This window comes from Mustela putorius, unplaced genomic scaffold, assembly GCF_011764305.1.
Source record: "Mustela putorius furo isolate JIRA1106 unplaced genomic scaffold, ASM1176430v1.1 tig00000788_pilon_pilon_pilon, whole genome shotgun sequence".
Lineage (NCBI taxonomy): Eukaryota > Metazoa > Chordata > Mammalia > Carnivora > Mustelidae > Mustela > Mustela putorius.
Window position 1 is genome coordinate 2026549 of NW_025421481.1, and position 22781 is coordinate 2049329.

A 22781-nucleotide genomic window follows, 5' to 3' on the forward strand; every position below is an offset into this window, starting at 1 on the left:
TTTGGTAAAAACCTGCAATCACATTTGTACATAGAGGGGAGCCTAAGTAACATTCTGCATTTAAAATATCAGATATTCAATTCCCCTTGAAAATGGTAGGGTAAAATCTTTAAAACCTGTCTCCCTCTAGAAATAACAAATATAATCTTTTTCTCTAAACAGAACATAAACCCTTGGAACTCTGAATCAAAAGCAGAGGCAGACATCCACGGACAGCCATCATGGTGTATCAGGGACCAGAATTACCCTCCTGCTCTCAACAACAAGAAAACCAGACAAAGAGCAGGCAACACTTTCAGACACTGGACAACAGGCAGTGCAGGACTGTGATCCCTGACAGAAGGGAAACAGATGAGGCGAGGCCAGTGGTTTCTTGTTTACTGTCCAGAGCACTAAGAACTGGGGGCAAGAGCAGGGAGCTCAGAGCCCAGAAGTGTCTTGAGTCATGGAGACACCTGGAATCAAGCCCCACATTAGGCTCCCTGCTCAGTGGGAAGTCTGCTTCTCCATCTCCCACTCCCCTGCTTGTGGAAAGTTCCCTCTCTTGTTGTGTCTTTCTCTGTCAAATAAATTAAATTAAATTAAATTAAAAATTTTTAAAAAAAAAAAAAAAAGAACCACTGGAGAGCAGGAGGCCCCCAAATGACCAGAGCTCTTACAGGACTGGAAATAGCTCCTGTTCCCTCAAGTCAGAGTAGAAAGAATTCATAAAGTAAAGAGAATGGGGTAGTGGTAGAACTAAATCAGCCCTAGATATAAAGATGGCTATTGACAGACCCTAAAAAAGCACAAAAGCAAGTCTTACAAAAGGATAAAACTAATTCCACGTAACTTAATGGGCTGCCAGAACAAAATCCAACAATGTATAAAGGAATTCAATAAAACCCAGCACCCAACAATGTAAAATGTACAATGTTCACATCCATCCAAAATAACAAAACACGCAAAGAAGCAAAAACAAGCGAGCCAATACCAAGAAGAAAATCAATGAATAGAAACAGACACTGAAAATGAGATGATGGAATCACCAGAGGACACTCAATGAGCTATTATAAATATGGTCTGTATATTCAAGCAAATAGAGAAAAACACGAACCCGCTGAGGGGAGGAAAGGAAAACATTTTAAATAAATAAAACTTGTAGAGATCGAAAAAAACTATTTGACGTGCAAACTATATGGAATTAATAGCCTTAGTGCAGACAATCAGCAAACTTAAAGACATCACGACAGTTCTTGAAAAAAATAGAGAACAGAAACGGGCTCAGGACCATGAAAAGTACATCAGAAGTGAACCAATATGCATTAGTTGGAGGCCGAGGGGAAGAAAGGAAGAGGGAAGACAAATGAATGGCTGAATATTTTCCTAATCTGATGAAAAGGATAAATAGATAAATCTAAGAAACTTGACAAGCCCTAAGCAGAGTAACTGTAAGGAAAAGAATGCCGCGACTTACAATAATTTAGCAGTAATTGCTAAAACACAGTGATAAAAGGAAATCAGAACAAAGAACAAAGATAAAAATGATAGCCTACTTGTGTTCAGAATCCATGCAACCAAAAGATAACAGACAAATCACTAGCTATTTAAAGAAACACAGTAAATCTAGAACTCTATATTGCAAGAAATATCTTCCAAAAAAACTGGAGGCAAAATAAACTTAAAAACAAAGAAACAACAAGTAGAAAAGGAATTCACCAGGAGCAGACATGCACTAAAATAACTATAAAAGGAAATTCTTCAGGCAGGAAAACAGGGTATCAAATGGAAATCTGGATCCATGTAAAAGACAAGTTGTCCCAGTTTCAAACTGCAGGTTCCAATGGACTTAAATGGATGGACTGTTGTGGCGTAGCCTGGAAAATGTAATCCTTGTCTCCAGCACCTCTATTTGGAGAATACACTACACAGTTTTCACAACAATCAACTTAATGAACTTTCAGAATACAACCTATCCTGAAGTTGAAGATACATATACTATGGCTTCTGTATGGTTTTCACATAAAATATTATATATATAAAATATATGTATATTGTTTATTTTTAGTTTTAAAGTAGGCTCCACACCCAACACAGGGCTCGAACTCACAACTCTTGAGATCAAGAGTTGCATGCTCTACCGACTGAGCCAGCCAGGCACCCCTAAAATATTCTATATATACTAAAAAATTGAGTTAACAAATAAAGTACTGCCTTAATAATAAAGTCGCTCACGTTTACTGTTTGTAAAAACAAAGTATTTCAAGTATTTGAGAGCAATTCTAAAAAGATCCAAGAAACAACAACTGGTCATTCTGCTGACATGTTCTGTCATATTGTGCTTTAAACTGGTCTGTGTGTCTTATCATGTGGCTTTTTAAACAAAGGGCTTAGTGGAATGTCCATCATTTACAGGCTGACTCAGCTTTAGTTTGTTTTCTTTCAGTTTTTGAAATGATAAAAACTTTTCTTCCCTTCATTTGTGTTTCCAAAAGAACGAAGTATTTTATTTAATGGCAAATATTTTTAAGTTTCAGAAGTTTAATTATTATTAAAGGTTAAAAATTTTTATTTAAATTTCCCCAATGTGTTTTCCACTTCATTTTATTTAGGAAAATTATGTATTACATAGATGTTTGCAAATTTGGTGGATTCTTTAATTCTTGAGATATCTTTCCTATCCCCTATTCTTCTATAATCTATACTTTGCAAATCTTTGTTAGGCAATAAATCACCATGATTAAGACAGCAATACTTACAGTCAGAACTGGACTTCATTTATGCCTGGGCTGCCGCCCAGCCTTGTGACCTCCTACAGTTACCTAATTTCCCTGTACACGTCATCAACCTCCAGGGAGGCCTGGAGGCTGAATGAGATAAGGCTTACAGAGCACTGAGCTCAGTGCCAAGCACGTGGCAAGCACGCACATGTAGCACTTTGTTTCCCTTTCTTCCCAAAGCTCTTGTGAAGTGCTGACAAACAGAGGATAGCAATTTTGGAGGAAGGCACTGCACTAACACCCACAGTTCAGTCTGGACTCCCTTAAAATCCCATAATGGTTTTAACTCAGCCAGGTGCTGATGGTAAGCTAAACTTTTCAACAGAAAAGAGATCTTTTCTGAGAGCTGCTCCTTTAGGAGGAGGACAGATATGGTATGCGGTAAAATTCTTAACACAGGTTGGGCAAGATTAAAGAGATTATGCAGTTGCTTAAAAAAAAAAAAAAATGTGTGTGTGATTTGCCCAAAGGCATTTAACCTAGATATCTACTGGCATTTCCATTTTATTTACTATACTAAAGGACAGACAGACCAGTGAGATTTCAAACGCAGAGATCTGAACAGCACCTGTTTATAATATAATTCCCTAAACGGTAAAGGCATTTGTCTTATTATTAGAGTTACACTAAAAATAAGGGGAAAAAAACCCATAAAACAGAACAACAAAACAGCAAGAGAGGGAAGACAAGCAGGGAAGCGGGAGAGGGAGAAGCAGGCTTCCCACTCAGAAGGGAGCCCAAATTGGGGCTTGATCCCAGGACCCGGGGATCATGACCTGGGCCAAAGGCAGATGCTTAATGACTGAGCCACAGAGGTGCCCCTAAAAAAAAAAAAATCACTTTAGAACATTAATTTAACACATTAAACATTCCAAGAGCGGAAGACATATTTTTTTAAAATGACAGAGTAATAAAGCCTAAATATTGGTTTAACAGCTTTGCACATTGATACTATTACCTAGATCCCCAAATCCTTTTAAAGCCTAGATAGGTGCCATAAAAGGATTTAGAAAATTATACTTAAATTGGTAATAATGAAATTAATGTAAAATGCAACCATTACGCATATATGGAACACAATAGTGCTGAAATTTGATTAACCGAGGTCATTTATTCCCAGTGTGGTCCCCAGAATGACAATTTTTATAATAAAGTCACAAAGGTACAGCAGACTTAACAATGTCTTGGTTGGAATACAGTTAATAGAGCACAGCTAGGATGCCATCAGCAAGATAGCTAAATTATCCAAGACCTGGAAAACTTCACAGCTACCCCTAACTAGGGAACTGGTAGTACTATTAGTAACAGTATCAATACTGGGGAGCCTGGGCGCTCAGTTGATTAAGTGTCCAACTGCTGGTTTTGGCTCAGGTGGTGATCTCATGGGTGGTGAGTTAGAGCCCGGTGCAGGGCTCCACGCTCAATACGGAGTCCGCTTGAGATTCTCCCCCGCCCTCTGCCCCTTTCCCACTCACATAGGTTGCACGCACGCTCTCTCTCTCTCTCAAATAAATAAATAAATATTTTTTAAAAACAAAACAAAAAAAAAATACCATAAATAGGTGTCAGCCACAAACTCACCTTCACACTGGAGCCAGCATAAAGCCTCTGAGCCAGCAATCTTCCTGCCTGGATTGCTACCGGCGTGAGCTCCAGCTTCCCCTCCAGTATATCCCCAATGGCATAGATGTAAGGCACATTGGTCTGCTCTTCATCTGTGACAGGTATTTTTCCAGTCCTGAAAATTCATTCAGTTAAAATCAATTACCACTATTATGTAGAATAAAATCTCTTTTCTCCCAAAGCAGCCCAAAACTGTGATCCTAGCTAAGGGCAACATTCAAATGCATTAAAATTAAAAATACATGCATACAGGGTGCATAGGTGGCTTAGTCCGTTAAGCATCTGACTCTTGATTTCGACTGGGTCGTGGTCTCAGGGGCATGCGGGCAAGCCCTGCAACAGGCTCCACACTCAGCGCGGGGCCTGCTTACGATCCTCCTCCGCCTCTCCCCACCACACCACTACACCCCCAATATGCACACTCTCCCTCTCTAAAAAAAAGAAATACATACATAAAATAAAATAAAATTTTTTAAAAAGACATAAAAAGCTTAGAGACAATTCTGGAATAAGAAAACTGTAAGGAACCCTGGAGGAAAACTACAACAGTGGTTAAGAATATGTAGACTCTACAGGTGACAGGCTGGCTGGGGAGAGGAACATACAACTCTTTATCTTGGGGTTGGTTGTGTGACCCCCATGTTGGGTACAGAGATTACTTAAATATTAAAAAATATTAAAAAAAAAGAAAAAGAAAAAAGAGGGCTCCTGGGTGGCTCAGTTTGTTAAGCAACAGCCTTCAGATCAGGTCATGATCCTAGAGTCACAGAATCAAGCTCCCCATCAGGTTCTTGTGCTCCCATTCTGTGTCTCTCAAATAAATAAATAAAATCTTTAAAAAAAAAAAAAAAGTGTGGCTCCTAAATAGTAATAACCAGGTCTGTTGCTTATCACCTCTATGATAGGGTGATGGAAGGGCTATCTAATATCTCTCAGCTTCGTTTTCCTACCTATAAATGGGAGACACAATAACGGAAAAACCACCAAGAAGAAAAAGGATATCATCTTCTACCTTAAGGGGCTGTGAGGACTGAATGAAAATGGGTACAAAGTAAGTGTTTGCTGTTAACGTCACACAAAATCTAAGCTTTGGACCCACTGGAACAAGGCTAGCAGGTTTATTAAGTCATCGTAACATTTGGTCTGATAAATCTTACTGGTGACCTCCTCAACAACTCTGTCTTTTCATCTTAGTAAAAAAAGGAGTAAAACAAAAATCATCATGATCAGATTAGGAAGTCTCTTCTCCAAAATACAGGATATTCCTGAAAGAGGAGAAGCAACCTGTATTTTTACTTTCCCAGACATTCAGCATTCATATCACTTGTTTTTACTTGGCCGTAAGGAAGGAAATGTTGGGAAACAGCCCCAGGCAGCAGATAAGCAGCCGCACCCCCCCATCTCAGTTCTCTCCTGCGGTGCTACAGTCCAAAGGATTTTCACGCTTAACTCTGAAAACAGAATTTTTCAATATTTGTAGCTATCACTAGAAATACAGTGACCATCATCCTAAAACTTGGTAGCTCTAAACATAGTTCAGATCTACATATTTAACGCAGCTCAAAGCACACACCTGCAATTAACTGTGGGGTTAGATTCCTTTTCTGGATACTATATATTAAAGAAACAAAATGCAAGCTGCTCTATCTTCCATTTAGATTTGCAAAGGGAAAAAAAACAAAACAGGAAATATTAATGTGACTGGCACTGAGTTTTCCCCAGCTATAATAAAAACTAAAGCTAAAAATCTAAAACTCCGGGGCGCCTGGGTGGCTCAGCTCTGCCTTCGGCTCAGGTCATGATCTCAGGGTCCTGGGATCGAGCCCCACATCAGGCTTTCTGCTCAGCAGGGAGCCGGCTTCTCCCTCTCCCTATGCCTGTCACACTACCTTCTTGTGGTCTTGCTCTCTCTGTCAAATAAATAAGTACATAAATAAAATCTTAAAAAAAAAAAATCTAAAACTCCACTATTGATCGGTATTACAAATAACTGAGATAGTATTCAATAAGACATTAATAAAATTTTTTCTCTTACTTTTCATTTATCTTTACCCCCACGGTTTCTAAGCCAATTTTTCTCGTGCAAGCATCTCTTCCTATCGCCAGCAATACCTGAAAAATTATTAATTTTTAATCAGTGACTGTTATCAAAAATGCTGCACGTAAGTTATTTATCATTAAGCCAATCTGATTTCATTTTCGAGACCTGGAAAGAAATATTTCATTAAGAAAGTAATGCAAGAGTTTAAACAAATTAAAGTATTTTTAAAATATATCCACTGAACATGATATAGCAGAAATCCTTGTCCATTTATTAAGAAAAAGAAAGTTAACAAGCCCTTTAATAAATCTAGCCAAGCTTAAAGACAAAAACAGCATAGGCTAGAACTGAATTTTTTTTTTAAGTAGTGAGATAGATTAAAATTTTTAAGGACAGAGAAGTTCTATCTCATTTAAAAAGTTGGATGCCTATTTTAGGTATCTGACAAACGATGTTTTTAAGTTACACATAAAACAAATTATAGTATCACAAGCAATAAAGATGTCTTAAAATGGGCATATCATCAAGGGTTTTAGAAATAGCCAACAGCCATTATATGTACCCAGCAAATATCCAATAAGCATATTATCTGCTTTCTAATTTAGTAATGATCTGAGCCCACTCCTTACCGTATTATACTCTCCTTCAATGGTTTCATCACTACTGGTGGACTTAGCTGTCACCCTGAGTCGGCCTGGTGTCCCTGCTTCAATCTGTTCAACCTATAAAAGTAACAAAATTTTACTCCATAATAAGGACAGGTACCAACCCTCTTCTATCAGGTTAACCCAAAGTTAAACACAAAATCTGGCTGGAAAGGTCTTTCATGTCCCATCTCCCTCACCTTAACATCATTAGGACAATAAGAGGTTTTTGCCTTTTATCACCTTCTTTCTTATTACTTCATGTTTGCTAGAGGGGCTTTCTTTCAAAGAGTTCCTAAACAGAATAAAATTCAAAGAGAAAGGTAGGAGAGGACTACAATTCCTAAAATCCAACTAAAGACTTGCTGTTCTTCCCAGGCTCCTATGTTGCAACTCACCCAGAACCATTAATCCCCTGGAGAGCCACTACTGCTCAAATTCAGAGATTCTCTTCCAAACTCAAATGTGTGGCTTGGTCAACAAAGAACAGACAATGGAGTAAATCAAACATGATATAGGTAACAGCTAGAAAGCCCTAAATAGTATAGTGAGCCAGGAGGTAGGTGTGTCCTAAGTAGGGGTGGTCTTCAGGGCACGGATATAAGGAGGAAGGAGCAAACTCTGGAGTCTGTGCTGTGCCCGATGGGATCAAACACACTAGCCCGTTACTCCAAGATGTCAACCATGACCTCCAGACCAGATAGCAACAGATGAAAAACCTTATCAGCTGGAGGCTTCTGCCTGTCTATAGTTCACCTTTATCTCTGACTGACAGCAAATCATGGATTTCTACAAAATATTTACTCAAAGACACTCATAAAATCACGTGCAATTTCTACTCTACCTTGTAGGTACAACCATTCTTTATGGGAAAACTGCCAAGTTATTAGGCTTTTCCTGTATCTAATACAATTTCTGCATTTAGAACAATTTTATTCCCCGCCATCTCTCCGCACATCACACTGTACTGTCTGTTCCAAACGTGTTCTCTTCTTCCTCCCTGCAGAAGGCTGCTTCTACGAGGTCACTGGCTAACAAAACACAGCTTCACCAAGGTGCCTGGGGGTCAGAGAGACCCTGGGAACCCAAGTAAAATGTCAGGTGCACAGACGTATTTATTTCACTGGGGCAAAGTTCAGAAGATTCTCAAAGATGCCCAGAACTCTCCAAATATTAAGACATTACAAAGGTATGGTCAATTAATCTTCAACAAAGGAGGCAAGAATATGCAATGGGAAAAAGACAGTCTCTTCAATAAATGGTGTTGGGAAACTGGACAGCTACATGCAAAAAACTGAAAGTGGCCACTTGCTTACACAATACACAAAAATAAACTTAAAATGGATTAAGGCCTAATGTGAGATCTGAAACCATAAAAATCCTAGGAGAGAACATAGGCAGTAATTTCTCTGACGTTGGCCACAGCAAAATTTTTTAGACACATCTACTGAGGCAAGGGGGAAAAGAGCAAAAATGAACTATTGAGACTACATCAAAATAAAAAGCTCTAGAGTGAAGGAAACAACCAACAGAACTAAAAGACAACATATTGAATGGAAGAAGATATTCGCAAATGACATATCTGATACAGAGTTAGTATCCAATATATAAAGAATTTCTAAAAAAAGAAGGGATTATACAACTTGACACCAAAAAACCAAATAATCCAACTAAAAAATGGGCAGAAAGTGGGTCACCTGAATGGCTCAGTTGGTTAGGCATCTTGACTCTTGATCTCAGACCAGGTCTTGATCTCAGAGTCATGAATTCAAGCTCCGAAAAGCCCACTTAAAAGGGGCAGAAGACCTGAACAGACATTTCTCTGAAGAAGGCATCCAGATGGCCAAAGGGCACATGAAAAGACGATCAATAACACTCATCATCAGGAAATGCTTATCAAAGCCACAATGAGAGGGGAACGCCTGGATGGCCTAATGAGTTAAATGTCAGCCTTCAGTTCAGGTCATGATCTCAGGGTCATGGGATCCAGCCCCGTTATAACGTTCCCTGTTCCACCGGAAGTCTGCTTCTCCTTCCCCCTCCATCCCCCACGCCCTGCTCTTGCTCTCTCTCAAATAAACAAACAAAAATGTTAAAAAAAAAAAAAAAACCCCACAATGAGATATTACTTTACACCTGTCAGAATAGCTAAAATAAAAAAATACAAGAAACAAGTGTTGGCGAGGATGTGGAGAAATAGGAACCCTTGTGCACTGCTAGTGGAAATGCAAACTAGTGCAGCCACTACGGAAGACAGTAAGGAGCTTCCTTAAAAAATTAAAAATAGGGGCGCCTGGTGGCTCAGTGGGTTAAAAAGCCTCTGCCTTCGGCTCGGGTCATGATCTCAGGGTCCTGGGATTGGCCCCGCATCAGGCTCTCTGCTCAGTGGGGAGCCTGCTTCCCCCACCCCCCTCTCTCTGTCTGCCTCTCTGCCTACTTGATCTACGTCTGCCAAATAAATAAATAAAATCTTTAAAAAAAATTAAAAATAGAGGGACACCTAGATGACTCAGTCCACCTCTTGGTTTCGGCTCAGGCCATGATCTCAGGGTCCCAGGAACAGAGCCCCTTGACAGGCTCTACATTCTGCTTATTCCTCTCCCTCCCTCTCTGCCACCCTTCCCCCATCCCCACTTGTGTGTAAACACTCTCTCTAGAATAAATAAAATCTTTTTAAAAAATGTTAAAATTAGAACTACCCTATGATCTAGTAATTGCACTACCAGGTATTTACCCAAAGAACATGAAAACATGAAATCAAAAGGAAATAGGTACCCCTATGTTTATCGCAGCACTGTCTACAACAGCCAACTTACGGAAGCACCCCAAATATCCATTAGCAGATGAATAAAGATGTAGTTTATACAAACAATGGAATACCACTCAGCCATAAAAAAAGAATGAAATCTTATCATTTGCAACAACATGGATGGAACTAGAGAGTATAATGCCAAGCAAAATAAGTCAGAGAAAGACAAATACCGTACCATTTCACTCCTATGTGGAATTTAAGAAACATGACAAACACATGAAAGAAAAAAGAGACACAAACCAAAAAATCAGACTCTTAACTACATAGAACAAACAGATGGTTCCCAGAGGGCAGGGGGGTAGCGGGATGGGTCAAGTAGGTGTCGGGGATTAAGGAGGGCACTATGATGAGTGCTGATTAATGTAGAGAATTGCTGAATCACTGTATTGCACACCTGAAACTAATATAACACTGCATGCTAACTACACTGGAATTTTTTTTTTTTTTAAGATTTTATTTATTTTTTTGACAGAGATGACAAGTAGGCAGAGAGGCAGGCAGCGAGAGAGAGGAGGAAGCAGGCTCCCTGCTGAGCAGAGAGCCTGATGTGGGGCTCAATCCCAGGACCCTGGGATCATGACCCAAGCTGAAGGCAGAAGCTTTAACCCACTGAGCCACCCAGGCACCCCTAGAGTGGAATTCTTAAAAGACATTACAGGAAGAGGCTACTCTTCTATCAGAATGTGTACGTCCAGCTGTTGCTTTCTCCAGCTGTTGCTTTCTGATCACGGTCCTAGTGCAAACATAGCTTATCTACGTCCACTCCCTAAAAATCAACTCTAGTAATCAAGTACTGATTACTTCAAGGACATCTGCTACTTAATCCTCATTATAATATTGGAAGATAAGTTCATTTTAGATTTACTGTGCCAGGTTCTGTTCTAATTACTTTCTAAGAGTCAGCTAATGCAATCTTCACTGGAACCCTGAGAAGGGTGTTCTTAGCATCCTGATTTTACAGAAGAAACTGAAGCTCAGAGAGATTAAGGAATTCCCCCAAAGTCACCTGGCAAGAAAATGGCAGAATAGTACTGAAAACAGGTCGTGCTCATCCCAATGCTCAAACTCTACCCATCAACATTAAGAGATCCTTAAAATGGTCCTACAAAGCATCTAAGTTAAGCCCCTGAACAAACAATAGCTAAAGTTCCTTAACTTGTGTCAACACAACAGTCTCATCTTTACCTGCTCTAAAAGAAACATATCTATCAGTCTGGGATACAAGAAGTGACTAATTCTGTCACTTCTATATATCAAAATAGCTGTGGTCATGGTAACAACTCCCAGTGTAACTTGGCGTATTTTTCAATCTTTTCGAAAGAAGATTAAATGAGCAAGAAAGGCCAGCCCGTATAACAAAATCAGATAATCATTCTCAGAGAAGCCAGAATAATACAGTGTGCATCTGTAGACTACACAGCAAACCAAGAGCGAATGTCTTATGACAAAAATTTAAAAATCAGTCCAGTCTTGAAATCTTATTTAAATCACTGGTGTGGGGGCACCTGGGTGGCTCAGTGGGTTAAGCCGCTGCCTTCAGCTCAGGTCATGATCTCAGGGTCCTGGGATCGAGTCCCGCATCGCTCAGCAGGGAGCCTGCTTCCCTCTCTCTCTGCCTGCTTCTCCATCTACTTGTGATTTCTCTCTGTCAAATAAATAAATAAAATCTTAAAAAAAAAAAAAATCACTGGTGTGTATGGAGAAATAAAGGATAACAGACCAAAAACTATTAACATAAAGGGATGCCTGAAGGGAAGCATTAAACAAAAGAGAACCAAAGGTAAGAAAGCTGAGAAGACAACAGACATTATTAACTTGGAGCTAAGAACAAAACTGTTTAGGCAGTAGCATGTCCAAGTTCATATACCAATACCACAGGTGAGGCACTGCAGCATTCCCAACGGTTTATAATGCTGAAAGAAAAGCTCCCATCACCAACCCCAACATTCTCTGTCCTGCCTTTTAAACACAACTATAAAACCAACAAACCTACCAGCAACTCCACTTACTTTTATTGGTACAAATTGTTTGATAAACTTGACACCATGTTCTTCCATATGTTCACCAATTTTGTTGGCCATGTCCTGGTCAAATCCTCTAAGAAGAATGGATCGGACCATAACAGTAACATCTAAGCCAATGCCAGCAAGAAATCCAGCGCATTCGAGGGCAACATAGGATGCTCCAACCACCAGCGTCTTACCCGGGCAATAAGGTAAGGAGAAAAGATCATCACTGAAAAGCAATTAAAAAAAAAAAAAAGAAAAAAATTAAGAATATTCATATGTAAGTAATGACAATCAAAGTAAAATTTTTGGTTTCTTAAGAACAATAGACTTTTAAGATTAAAAACATTCAATCAGCTACATATATAATACATGAAAAGTGTTTACAAGGCCTTAGACACTGTCCCTCTCTTGCTACTCAGCTGCTTTGGAAGTAGCTCAAGTGCCCATGGCCAAACAAAGCAAACTGCATAACTCATGGTCAAACAAAATAATTTTGAACTTGTTTAGAGTAATTCTCCACTAACGTGTTTTAATATGTATATTTGCAAACCCAACCCCCCAACCCTCATCTCAACACCACAAAGCTCTCTCTGATGTGGCAAATCTGTGATACTTCTTTTTATCTGGAACACCAATTATCAAGAATAGAGAGAAGAGTAGAAGAAAACTTCCAGGGGCACCTGGGTGGCTCAGTGGGTTAAGCCGCTGCCTTCGGCTCAGGTCATGATCTCAGGGTCCTGGGATCGAGTCCCGCATCGGGCTCTCTGCTCAGCAGGAAGCCCGCTTCCTCCTCCTCTCTCTCTCTGCCTGTCTCTCTGCCTACTTGTGATCTCTCTCTGTCAAATAAATAAATAAAATCTTTTAAAAAAAAAAAAAAAAAAAGAAGAAAACTTCCAACATAAATGTTTTGTAAAATAAAAACCAACTATAAAAAGTAAAACCTAGGGGCGCCCGGGTGGATCAGTGGGTTAAGCCTCTGCCTTCCGCTCAGGGTAATCTTGGGGTCCTAGGATCTAGCCCTGCATCGGGCTCTCTGCTCAGAGAGAGCTTGCTTCCCCCTCTCTCTCTCTGCCTACCTGTGATCTCTCTCTCTCTCTCTCTCTCTCTCTGTCAAATAAATAAATAAATAATCTTATGTTAAAAAAAAAAAAAAAAGTAAAACCTGACAAAATCTTTTAGTCAAGTGAAGAATATACAAGACATGAGAGAGATCAGAAAGGCATTGTTAGGAAATGAGTTTTGTTTTGTTGTTTTTTTCCTCAAAGATTTTATTTATCAGAGAGAGAGAGCAGGAGAGAGAGCGAGCACAGGCAGACAGAATGGCAGGCAGAGGCAGAGGGAGAAGCAGGCTCCCTGCTGAGCAAGGAGCCTGATGTGGGACTCGATTCCAGAATGCTGGGATCGTGACCTGAGCCGAAGGCAGTTGCCAAACCAACTGAGCAACCCAGGCGTCCCGGGTTTTTTTTTTTTTTAATATGAGAAAGGAAGCTATCTAAGACAACAAAGGGAACTATTGCCATTGGAGTTGCCCCTACATGAAGCACAAAGGAAAAAAATTGTATCTTCTCCCCCCAAAAAAGGGCCCAAAAAGAATAATTTGTAACACAATCAGGAACTCCTGGGCAAAAAGCACACAAGAGGACATATTTATCAACAACCTGTCTTAACGTTGTTGTAATGTGAAATTCCTTATTGAATTCCTAATGTGAATTGTTAGGTCACCATATGATCACCCGGTGAGCAAAATAAATCACACAGTCAAATCTTGCTTGACTCACTTATTTCAGAAGGCCAACTACACTGACACTGTGCCCACGCGGAACAGCAAGGAGGGCCTAGGGTTCTACATGGTCTGCCATCCGTCACTGTTTTAGCATCCACATGAATATCCATCTAGTTTTAAATGTTAGACATTTCTGGGCGCCTGGGTGGCTCAGTGGGTTAAAGCCTCTGCCTTCCGCTCAGGTCATGATCCCAGGGTTCTGGGGTTGAGCCCTGCATCGGGCTCTCTGCTCAACAGGGAGCCTGCTTCCCTCTCTCTACCGCCTCTCTACCTACTTGTTATCTCTGTCAAATAAATAAATAAAATCTTTTTTAAAAATTGTTAGACATGTCTGATATACACTCACACATGTGTACATTCCAACATAAATCTGTATGTCAGCAGTGATGTTAACTGAGTGGTAAGAAGACCAATGTTTACAGTCCTGAATTCTTAAATGTTCTCTTGCATAAAGTAATTTTTCCCTTCTCTTTTTCCCAATGCCCTATCCCTTTGGGCAGAAATGTAGCAAAACACCTGAAGTTCTAGCAATGGACTGAATGGGTTTGAAGAAAAAAACCTGAAAAGCATAAATCTGCAATGGGCTTCTCTTACCTGCTGATACAGTACTCTCTGTCACCAGGGATGCCCAAATAACGTGGCCTCTCGCCGGTAGCAATGAGAAATCGCTCTGCTGAATAAATTTTTTCTTTGCCTTTGTTATTTGTTGCCTACAAAAAAACCAATGTCAACTTTTAGTAAGCTATTACTCATCAGAACTGTAGACTTGATAGTTAACAAAGGCCATTCACATTATCCAATTTGATCTTCATAAAAATTTGGTAATATGTAAGATGTTGAGGGTCTGAGTAGTTAACAGACTAGTTCAAAATCATAAAATCTACTAAATGGCAGAGCGAAGACTCAAATTCAGGTAAGCTGGCCCCAAATCCAGTACGGTCACACTACCACCCCCCAAGAGAAAGGCCTGTAAGACGGGACTGCAAAATCACCAAACCGGACAGTTTGGGTCACGATGGCTTTTCCTTCTATTAAGAGAATCACTTTCTCTTTTCCTCCCCTACCCCCAACCTATCACACAATTACCTTAATCCTGTGCGGACCCACAAACTGCCCATAGGCATTCTCATAGGTGACTTTCTTCTCCCTCAGAGCTACCCGGTAGCCCCAGTTCAGAGAGCCAATGTGGTTCTGTACGGCTTCTGTCATTTTATTCCAGTCATGTTTAACTGCACAAAAAGAGAAGAAGAAATGTTTTTAGCTTTTCAACTGCCAGGCAAAGACCATTATCCAGTAACTATTCACGTGGAATACAAAGAGCAGAGCTTTTAGTCTGAAAGAGTCCTTCATTCCAAGCATATAAACAACTTTTTCATGCGCAGTTATTCTTTCCTTTTTAGAACACTACCAAATAATTCATCATGCAAGGCTTCCTGACAATTCTTAAAACTAAAATAACTAGGCACAAACTTTTTCTCTTTTTTAGAAATGAACAGGAATTTTACTTTGATTGTTAAATACTGATTGCTGGGGTAATGAGGTGTGGTAAAGCCTGGGATTCTGTATTTTAACAATCCCCAAGGGATCCTGATATAGCCGGGTTTGGCGTTAGTAAGCTGGTAACAGTCTAGACCAGAAGACCAGCAAATAAAGGCCAACTATAGGGACGCCTGGGTGGCTCAGTCGGTTGGGTATCTGTCTTCGGCTCAGGTCATGACCCCAAGGTTCTGGGATGGAGTCTCACATTGGGCTCCCTGCTCAGCAAGGAGCATGCTTCTCCCTCTGCCCGCTCCCCTGCTTGTGCTCTCTCAATTCTTCTGACAAATAAATAAATAAAAATCTTTTTATTATTTATTAAAAATATTTATAAAAATATATTAATAAAAATATTTTTTTTAAACCCCAAGGCCAACTAAGCCCCACTGCCAAATGTAGCCCATCACCTTTTTAATAAAATTTATACCCTTGCGACCACTTACTTACATACACCATCTAGGGCTGCTTTCATGCCACAACAGCAGAGCTGAGTAGTTGTGACAGGGATCATTGTGCCTGTGAAACCTGAAAGATTTACTATCTGGCCCTTTACATAAAAAGTTTGCTGACCCTCGATCTAGACAGAGTATTAAGACAGCCTCACTGTCCCCCAAACCCCCCTTTCACCAAAGAGAGGAAGATTTTTTAATTCTATCATAAAATGAATCCTTTGAGGGGCACCTGGGTGACTCAGTCAGTTGGGCATCCGACTCATGATTTGGGCTCAGGTCATGGTCTGACCATGAGATCGAGCCCTGGGTCGGGCTCCACACTCAGTGGCAAGTCTGCTCCAGATTCTCTCTCTGTTTGCCCCTCCTTGTGCATACACACTTTCTCTCTCTCTGAAATAAATCTTTTTTTTTTTTTTTAAAGATTTTATTTATTTGTTTGACAGAGAGAGATCACAAGCAGGCAGAGAGGCAGGCAGAGAGAGAGAGGAGGAAGCAGGCTTCCTGCTGAGCAGAGAGCCCGATGTGGGGCTCAATCCCAGGACCCTGGGATCTTGACCTGAGCCGAAGGCAGAGGCCTAACCCACCGAGCCACCCAGGCGCCCCTGAAATAAATCTTTTTTAAAAAAATGAATCCTTTGAGTCAGGCACTAATGTATTAAATTTCAATGGATAAAAATCAATCACTCACTCATTAGTAACTTATCAATGACTAGAAAAAAACAGGGTACAGATAAAATATACTCAGTGATAGGACCAAAGGCAGGTCCTAGGAAAGCTGTGGTCTGCAAGGAAGGAAAAGAGAATCAACATATACTGAAAGATCTGCCATGGAAATGAGAAGTCTGAATCTTAAGACTCAGGGTTAGTAAGTAGAGCTTAGCCACATAGGAAGCTGTGAACCAAGTCTATGCTACTCAACGGCCAGCCTCTAGATCTGGAAACTACAACACCAAAACTGGTCTGTGGCCTCCCAGAGAATAGATCGTCGATATTCAATTCACAGAATCAAAACATTAGACTTTGAGACATCAATGAAACAGACAGTGACTATAGAACCCACTGTGGTTGCAATGCTGAGAGGATGGTGTGCTGGAAGGCGGGGCTGGGGAGTGCTGAGGGAGCCCTGCCAACCCACCCATCTGGCCTCCGTCTAGCAACACTAAAAGAGAAAAGACAAGATTCACTTTTGCTCCCTCCCCCAGGAATGGAATAGAATAGTATAACTCACTAGGCCAACCATTTAGCTGAAACAATTACCAACATTTTGCCAATTTCATTTCATATACTCCTCCTTTTCACTAGAATATTTAAGATTTTACTTGAGTGTGTGCACATGTGTGCATGAGCAAGGGGAGGAGCAGAAAAAGAGGGAGAGGAAGAAACAGACTCCCAGCTGAGCACAGAGGCTGACATGGAGCTGAATCCCAGGACCCTGAGATCATGATCTGAGCCAAAATCAGACCTACTGAAGCCACCCAGGTGCCTCTTTACTAGACTATTTTAAGCAAATCCCAAACACTTTATTGGTGATGTGTTTGGCTGTTATAGTGATTTAGGAATGACCAAAGGCCACTAATGCTAAATATCCTTCACTACAGTTTCTTACAATTAGGAGGGGTCCAGCCCAACATGCCAATAATGCCCCCATGGAGAAATAATGAACCAGACCACAGGTAGGATTGATTCACTTCTGAAATTTCACAATCACAGAACTATTAAATGGACTATACTCTGCTAATTCATCAGTAGATACTATATTCTAAGTTTAAGACATAGCTGAGATTAAATAATAGCATCAAAAAATTCAACTATTTCAGTGACAGAAATATTCTTCTGCTGGAAAGAGCAGTCAATTCACCAAATTCTATTTCACCACCCACCTGATTACTGAATTTATTAGAATTATACTTAGTTGGCCCTGTTAATACAACTTCACATTCAGCAGAGGCCTGTATTTAACTCTTTTTAAGACTCTGAAGACTCACTATATACTTCTATGTTTCTAATTTAAGCAATTCAGTTTCCCTGACTTTATTTTCCTGAGAATGAATAGCTTAAAGCTAACAGCAATTAGTACAACACACCAAATTTAAGTACTAGATCACTATATGAATAAAAATTGTGTGACTGAGTTATATAGCACTGTTATTTACCTAGATTTAAGAGACAGATGCATTCACTACAGATGACAATATATGGAAATAATAAAACTACATCAATCAAAATTTGCTTGGAACAACTTTACCTCTTCCAAAAACTTCTAGACTTTTTTCAGATGAATATCCTGTTACACGTCCTCTTTAAGACGGAACTAACTTGGTTCAAATATACAACTTCCTATAATGTCTGTAAATATTTTTCTACATCCCATTAAACAAAGAACCAAGTGCTTGGCAGAGTCTACTCCAATTTATAGAAACTGAATGGAAGAATTAAAAGCAGCAAGTCCAACCGGGCGCCTGGGTGGCTCAGTGGGTTAAAAGCAGCAAGTCCAGAGGAAGGAACAGAAACTGTGTGATGAGTCGCAGCTATCTGAACCACACTGCTGTACTCAATCCTCACGCGGTGAATGGCTCAAGTCAGGTTGTGCCCACGCCTACCTACTACAATAACCTACAAGTCAGGTTGTGCCCACGCCTACCTACTACAATAACCTACATTTTAACGTACCAGGAGGGCTGGGTGAAGCAAGCTCTTAACCCAAGGGACCCAGAATACTGGCAAAAACTGTGTGTCCCCACTTAATTAACGTCACCAATTCTACCTCTGGGCTTCCAGGGAACGTGGGCTGCCTATCAATGATATTAGTGCAGCAGTGATTAGTGGAATCTGCGCACTTATACAATTTGTATTACTCATCTCTGTATTTCCCCAGCACAGACTGCACTGCAAAAAGTGGCCACTGAATAGCAATATTATGTAACTACACTAGTACAATTTCTAAAACGTCTATGAAGAAGTCTAATACACTAACTAAAGGGAGACCTCTTGTTAACCAGGTACATTAAAAGTAGGTCTCCAGGAAGGGCAGAGTATATGAATGGCAGACTCAGTGGGGAGACATGCAGACACAGGAGTAAATAATAACGTGGCAGGGGCAGAGGAGGGACTAGAGGTGGACTAGATTATGTGTTAAATTCATATTCCGTAGGTCAAAAGTGTCACCTCCACTGCCCTTTTTGTTGGCAAGAGAAAAGGACATGAGGCATGACACCTCAGAAATAAATGATGACACTCTCAGACCCCAAAGGTCATGGACAGAGAATAGCCTTGTAAGGATTTGAGGAAAGAGATGACCCCAGAGTAAGAACACTTTTAAAGTAAGTGATTCTCTAAGACTCCAGACTTGGAGAAAAAAGTACTGTTGATTTTGGGGCACCTGGGTGGCTCAGTGGGTTAAAGCCTCCGCCTTCAGCTCAGGTCATGATCCCAGGTCCCAGGATCGAGCCCCATACTGAGATGCAGCCCCACGTCCGGCTCCCAGCTCAATGGCAAGCCTGCTTCTCTTTCTCCCTGTGCTTTCTCTCTCTCTCGAAGGAATAAATAAAACCTTTAACAACAACAAAAAAAACCTAATATCCGATAAGGCTGAAGTTTCCCTCTTCAAGGACATGGTGATCTAGGATATTCATCAACTATGCAGCCATGTCAACCTCATTTTCTTCTATCAGATAATGCAATCTACTTTCCAAAGGCAGCAATTTCTCTTCAACTTTCCTAGGGTTGCCAGGGTACTCTAGATGTTTTATACAACAAAGACTAACCATCTCTTTCTCTCCAGATAAATGGTTCCCCCCCACCCAAAACATTAGCTCATGAACGGATTTCTTTGGAGAGAGAAAAATCAAACTTCAGAGATAAGCAAATACTTACACTCTTTATGAAACTCTCTATATAAGAATTTATTTGAGGGGCACCTGGCTGGCTCAGGCAGCAGAGTGTACGACTCTTGATCTTGGGGTCACAAGTTCAAGCCCTACACTGGGCAAAGAGATTACTTAAAAATAATAATAATAAAAATAAAGAATTTATCTGAAACATTCTGGTTTTCTATTACAGAAAGGCACTCCAAGTACAGTATCTGTTCTTACCACAACCACTATGCAGCTATCTGACAGAGTAACTACAGTAATTTTATACATAAAAACCATCAACAACAAAAACTCCAGGTCATTTTGTAGTCCCATAAAGATGGATGGGTACTTTGCAAGATCACAACTCAAACCCCTCAAAGCACAGACAGAAGAGCACCTTCTCCCGCCATACCTGTCTCTTCGGTGTTCCAACCATAAGTGCGAGAGTCTTGCAGGGCCTGTCCTAACAAAGCCGCTTGGTGCATCAGTTTTTTAGGTATGCACCCCACATTCACACACGTCCCTCCGAGACCTGCAACAACATCGAGAAATCAGTTTACATCGAGCATCACAATCCTTCAAAGAAGAGGTCAGTAATTATTACTATGATATGAAAGGTCATAATTTATTTGCTTAATGTAGCCAATACTATTTTTTACAAGTTTATTCCTAAGACTCATGGCATTCCTTTTTTTTTTTTTTTTTAAAGATTTTATTTATTTATTTGACAGAGAGAGATCACAAGTAGGCAGAGAGGCAGGCAGAGAGAGAGAGGAGGAAGCAGGCTCCCTGCCGAGCAGAGAGCCCGATACGGGACTCGATCCCAGGACCCCGAGATCATGACCTGAGCTGAAGGCAGCGGCTTAACCCACCGAGCCACCCAGCCGCCCCAGACTCATGGCATTTCTAAGCTCAGAGAGCCTTATATATCAAACATAGTAACACATCCTAAAACACTAGAAAAATGAGATTATGACAATTTCCACATATTTCAAAGATTCAGAATTAACTGATAAAGATGACAGAAACTGAAATTCTACTTGGTGCACAATCCTATACTCACTACCACATCTATGAATAGAACTAAATGGTAAAGGGGTTGTTAAGCTGGCCATAGCTGGACTGCTATGGGTCTAGAACTGCAAGTAAAATCTGGTGTATGCAAGCTTTTTTTTTTTTTTTTTAAGAAGGTGGTCAGGACTCCTGGTAGCTCAGTCAGTTAAGCATCTGCCTTCGGCTCAAGTCATGATCTTCAGGGGTCCGAGTATCAAGTCCCCCATCAGGCTCCTTGCTTAGTGGGGAGTCTGCTTCTCCCTCTGCTTCTGCACTCTCTCTCTCTCCCTCTCTGACAAATAAATAAATAATTAAAAAAAAAAAAAAAGGTGGCCTACAGCTTTTGTGCATTCTCACAAAAGGATTCATGACAACCAAAACAAACAAACAAAGGTTTAGCATCTCTGAGCTTAAAGAACATGGTCATAGACTGTCTGCATTAAAACAAAATATAGGCAGACTGAGAGGAAGAGAAAATGGTAAAGGAGTGCCAGACCAGATGGTAGTGGACCTCACACAAGCCTCTGAAGAGAATGCTTCTGGACTGCGACTAGGGACTGTAAGCTCTGCAGGCGGGAGCAGCTATGCCCAATACAAGAACAGTGACTGATATCAAACTGACACCTAATATATATTTGCTGAATCAATTAGAAACTCAAGACACTCTCATATCCAGAGTTCCTGTTTCTTGCTTCTTAAGCTAAGCTGTCTTGATAAGATTTATGTATCACACCAATCCCCTTCTCAAAGGCTTCCTACTATGCTCGTTAGATCCAGATTCCTCATCTTGACCTACCAGGACCAGTACAGCCTGACACCTGCCCTCCTCTCCATTCTTAGCTCTAGCTCGTAGTACCTGTGCTAAATTCATGAAGGACTCCCAACTGCCTCAGGGCCTTTGTATATTCTATTCCGTGACAGAAACGGAAAAAAGTCCCTTGAAAGGTTCTTCCTCAGTTCTTGGCATAGTTGGTTGGTTCTTTCTTACTCTTTTGGCCTCATCTAAAGGCCACCTCTTCAGAGGCCTTCTCTGATAATTCTCTCAGAATTAAACTCTTTCCTCTACCCAGTTCCTCTCTTCCACTATGTAATTTTTTGTAGTACCACTTATTATAATTCATAAAGTTCTTGCTTATCTTTTGTCTCCCCACTAGCATATAAACTCCACAAGGGCAGGAACTTCATGTCTACCGAGTCCACTGCTATATTCTCCAATGCCCTAGAGTTCATAATAAGTGTTTAATTAATATTTGTGGAATAAATGAGTAAGGACCATTTAATTCACCAAGACTCAGAAGCAGCATGGGCTATTCATTAAAATATCTAATTCCTGTTCTTGCTGAATGTAGGAACTGGTTTTAGAACAGAATAAGTTTTTAAACTTTCAGTCATAAAGCCCCTAATTTTACAAGGTTACTCAAATATGTAGCTTTAAATCATTATAGTAGCTGTGGATAAGGTTTTACATTATCTTGACTCTGCCAAAAAACCCCTAAATTTTCAACATTTAACTGGAGTCCATTTTAGCAGCACAAGTGAGAGAAATGTATATATACATATTTTAATTTTTAAATTTTTAATTGGGTTTTAGGAGCCATTTAAGCCAATACCAGGGAAAACCCTGCTTTTACAAATTCACTTCTAAGATATTTTAAAGCTTACCCCATCTAGTTCCATGAGGGGTTGGAGTGACAAAATCCAGGACCATTACCTTCTTGTCATATTTGGCTGCCTCCTAGAAAACAAAAGCAGTAAAATCAATTGGAAAGGTGAACATGATAGACTAGAAATGGGCTTTTAAAACTCTAAGCTAGTCTTACTAAATTATAGTGCCTAAGGCATAACCAGGTATTACTGCCTTGGAATTTCATATACAAGATGATTAGCATGATTCCAAGATAAAAATTAAGCAATATTCAGATAGTCCTAAGAGTAGTTTTAAAGAATATGCAGAGTACAGTTGTAAAACCGTCAGCTGGAAACACCAGAATCCTCTTATAAAATTCCACTCACACAATAATGCATTAGGCAATAATCTGAAAAACCTGGTCATTTCTAAGCAAAAATAGAGTATCCAATTAAAAAGATTCATGATAGGGGAGCCTGGGTGGCTCAGTGGGTTAAGCCGCTGCCTTCGGCTCAGGTCATGATCTCAGGGTCCTGGGATCGAGTCCCATATCGGGCTCTCTGCTCAGCAGGGGGCCTGCTTCCCTTT

The 22781-nt window shown here is 40.3% G+C and overlaps 1 protein-coding gene across 5 annotated transcripts in view; it reads right to left on the minus strand.

Annotated features, from left to right (window-relative positions):
• TXNRD1 (thioredoxin reductase 1) overlaps positions 1-22781 on the minus strand; it is a 123173-nt gene that overhangs the window by 20836 nt on the left and 79556 nt on the right. For all 5 annotated transcript variants that reach the window (XM_045084758.1, XM_045084759.1, XM_045084760.1 and 2 more), the window contains 8 exons: positions 22229-22301; positions 19926-20045; positions 14758-14900; positions 14266-14381; positions 11889-12114; positions 7053-7145; positions 6418-6494; positions 4341-4497 (listed from right to left, as the gene is read on the minus strand). In XM_045084758.1, the coding sequence (XP_044940693.1) occupies positions 4341-4497; positions 6418-6494; positions 7053-7145; positions 11889-12114; positions 14266-14381; positions 14758-14900; positions 19926-20045; positions 22229-22301 (1005 nt within the window). The remainder of the gene's footprint in view (positions 1-4340; positions 4498-6417; positions 6495-7052; positions 7146-11888; positions 12115-14265; positions 14382-14757; positions 14901-19925; positions 20046-22228; positions 22302-22781) is intronic.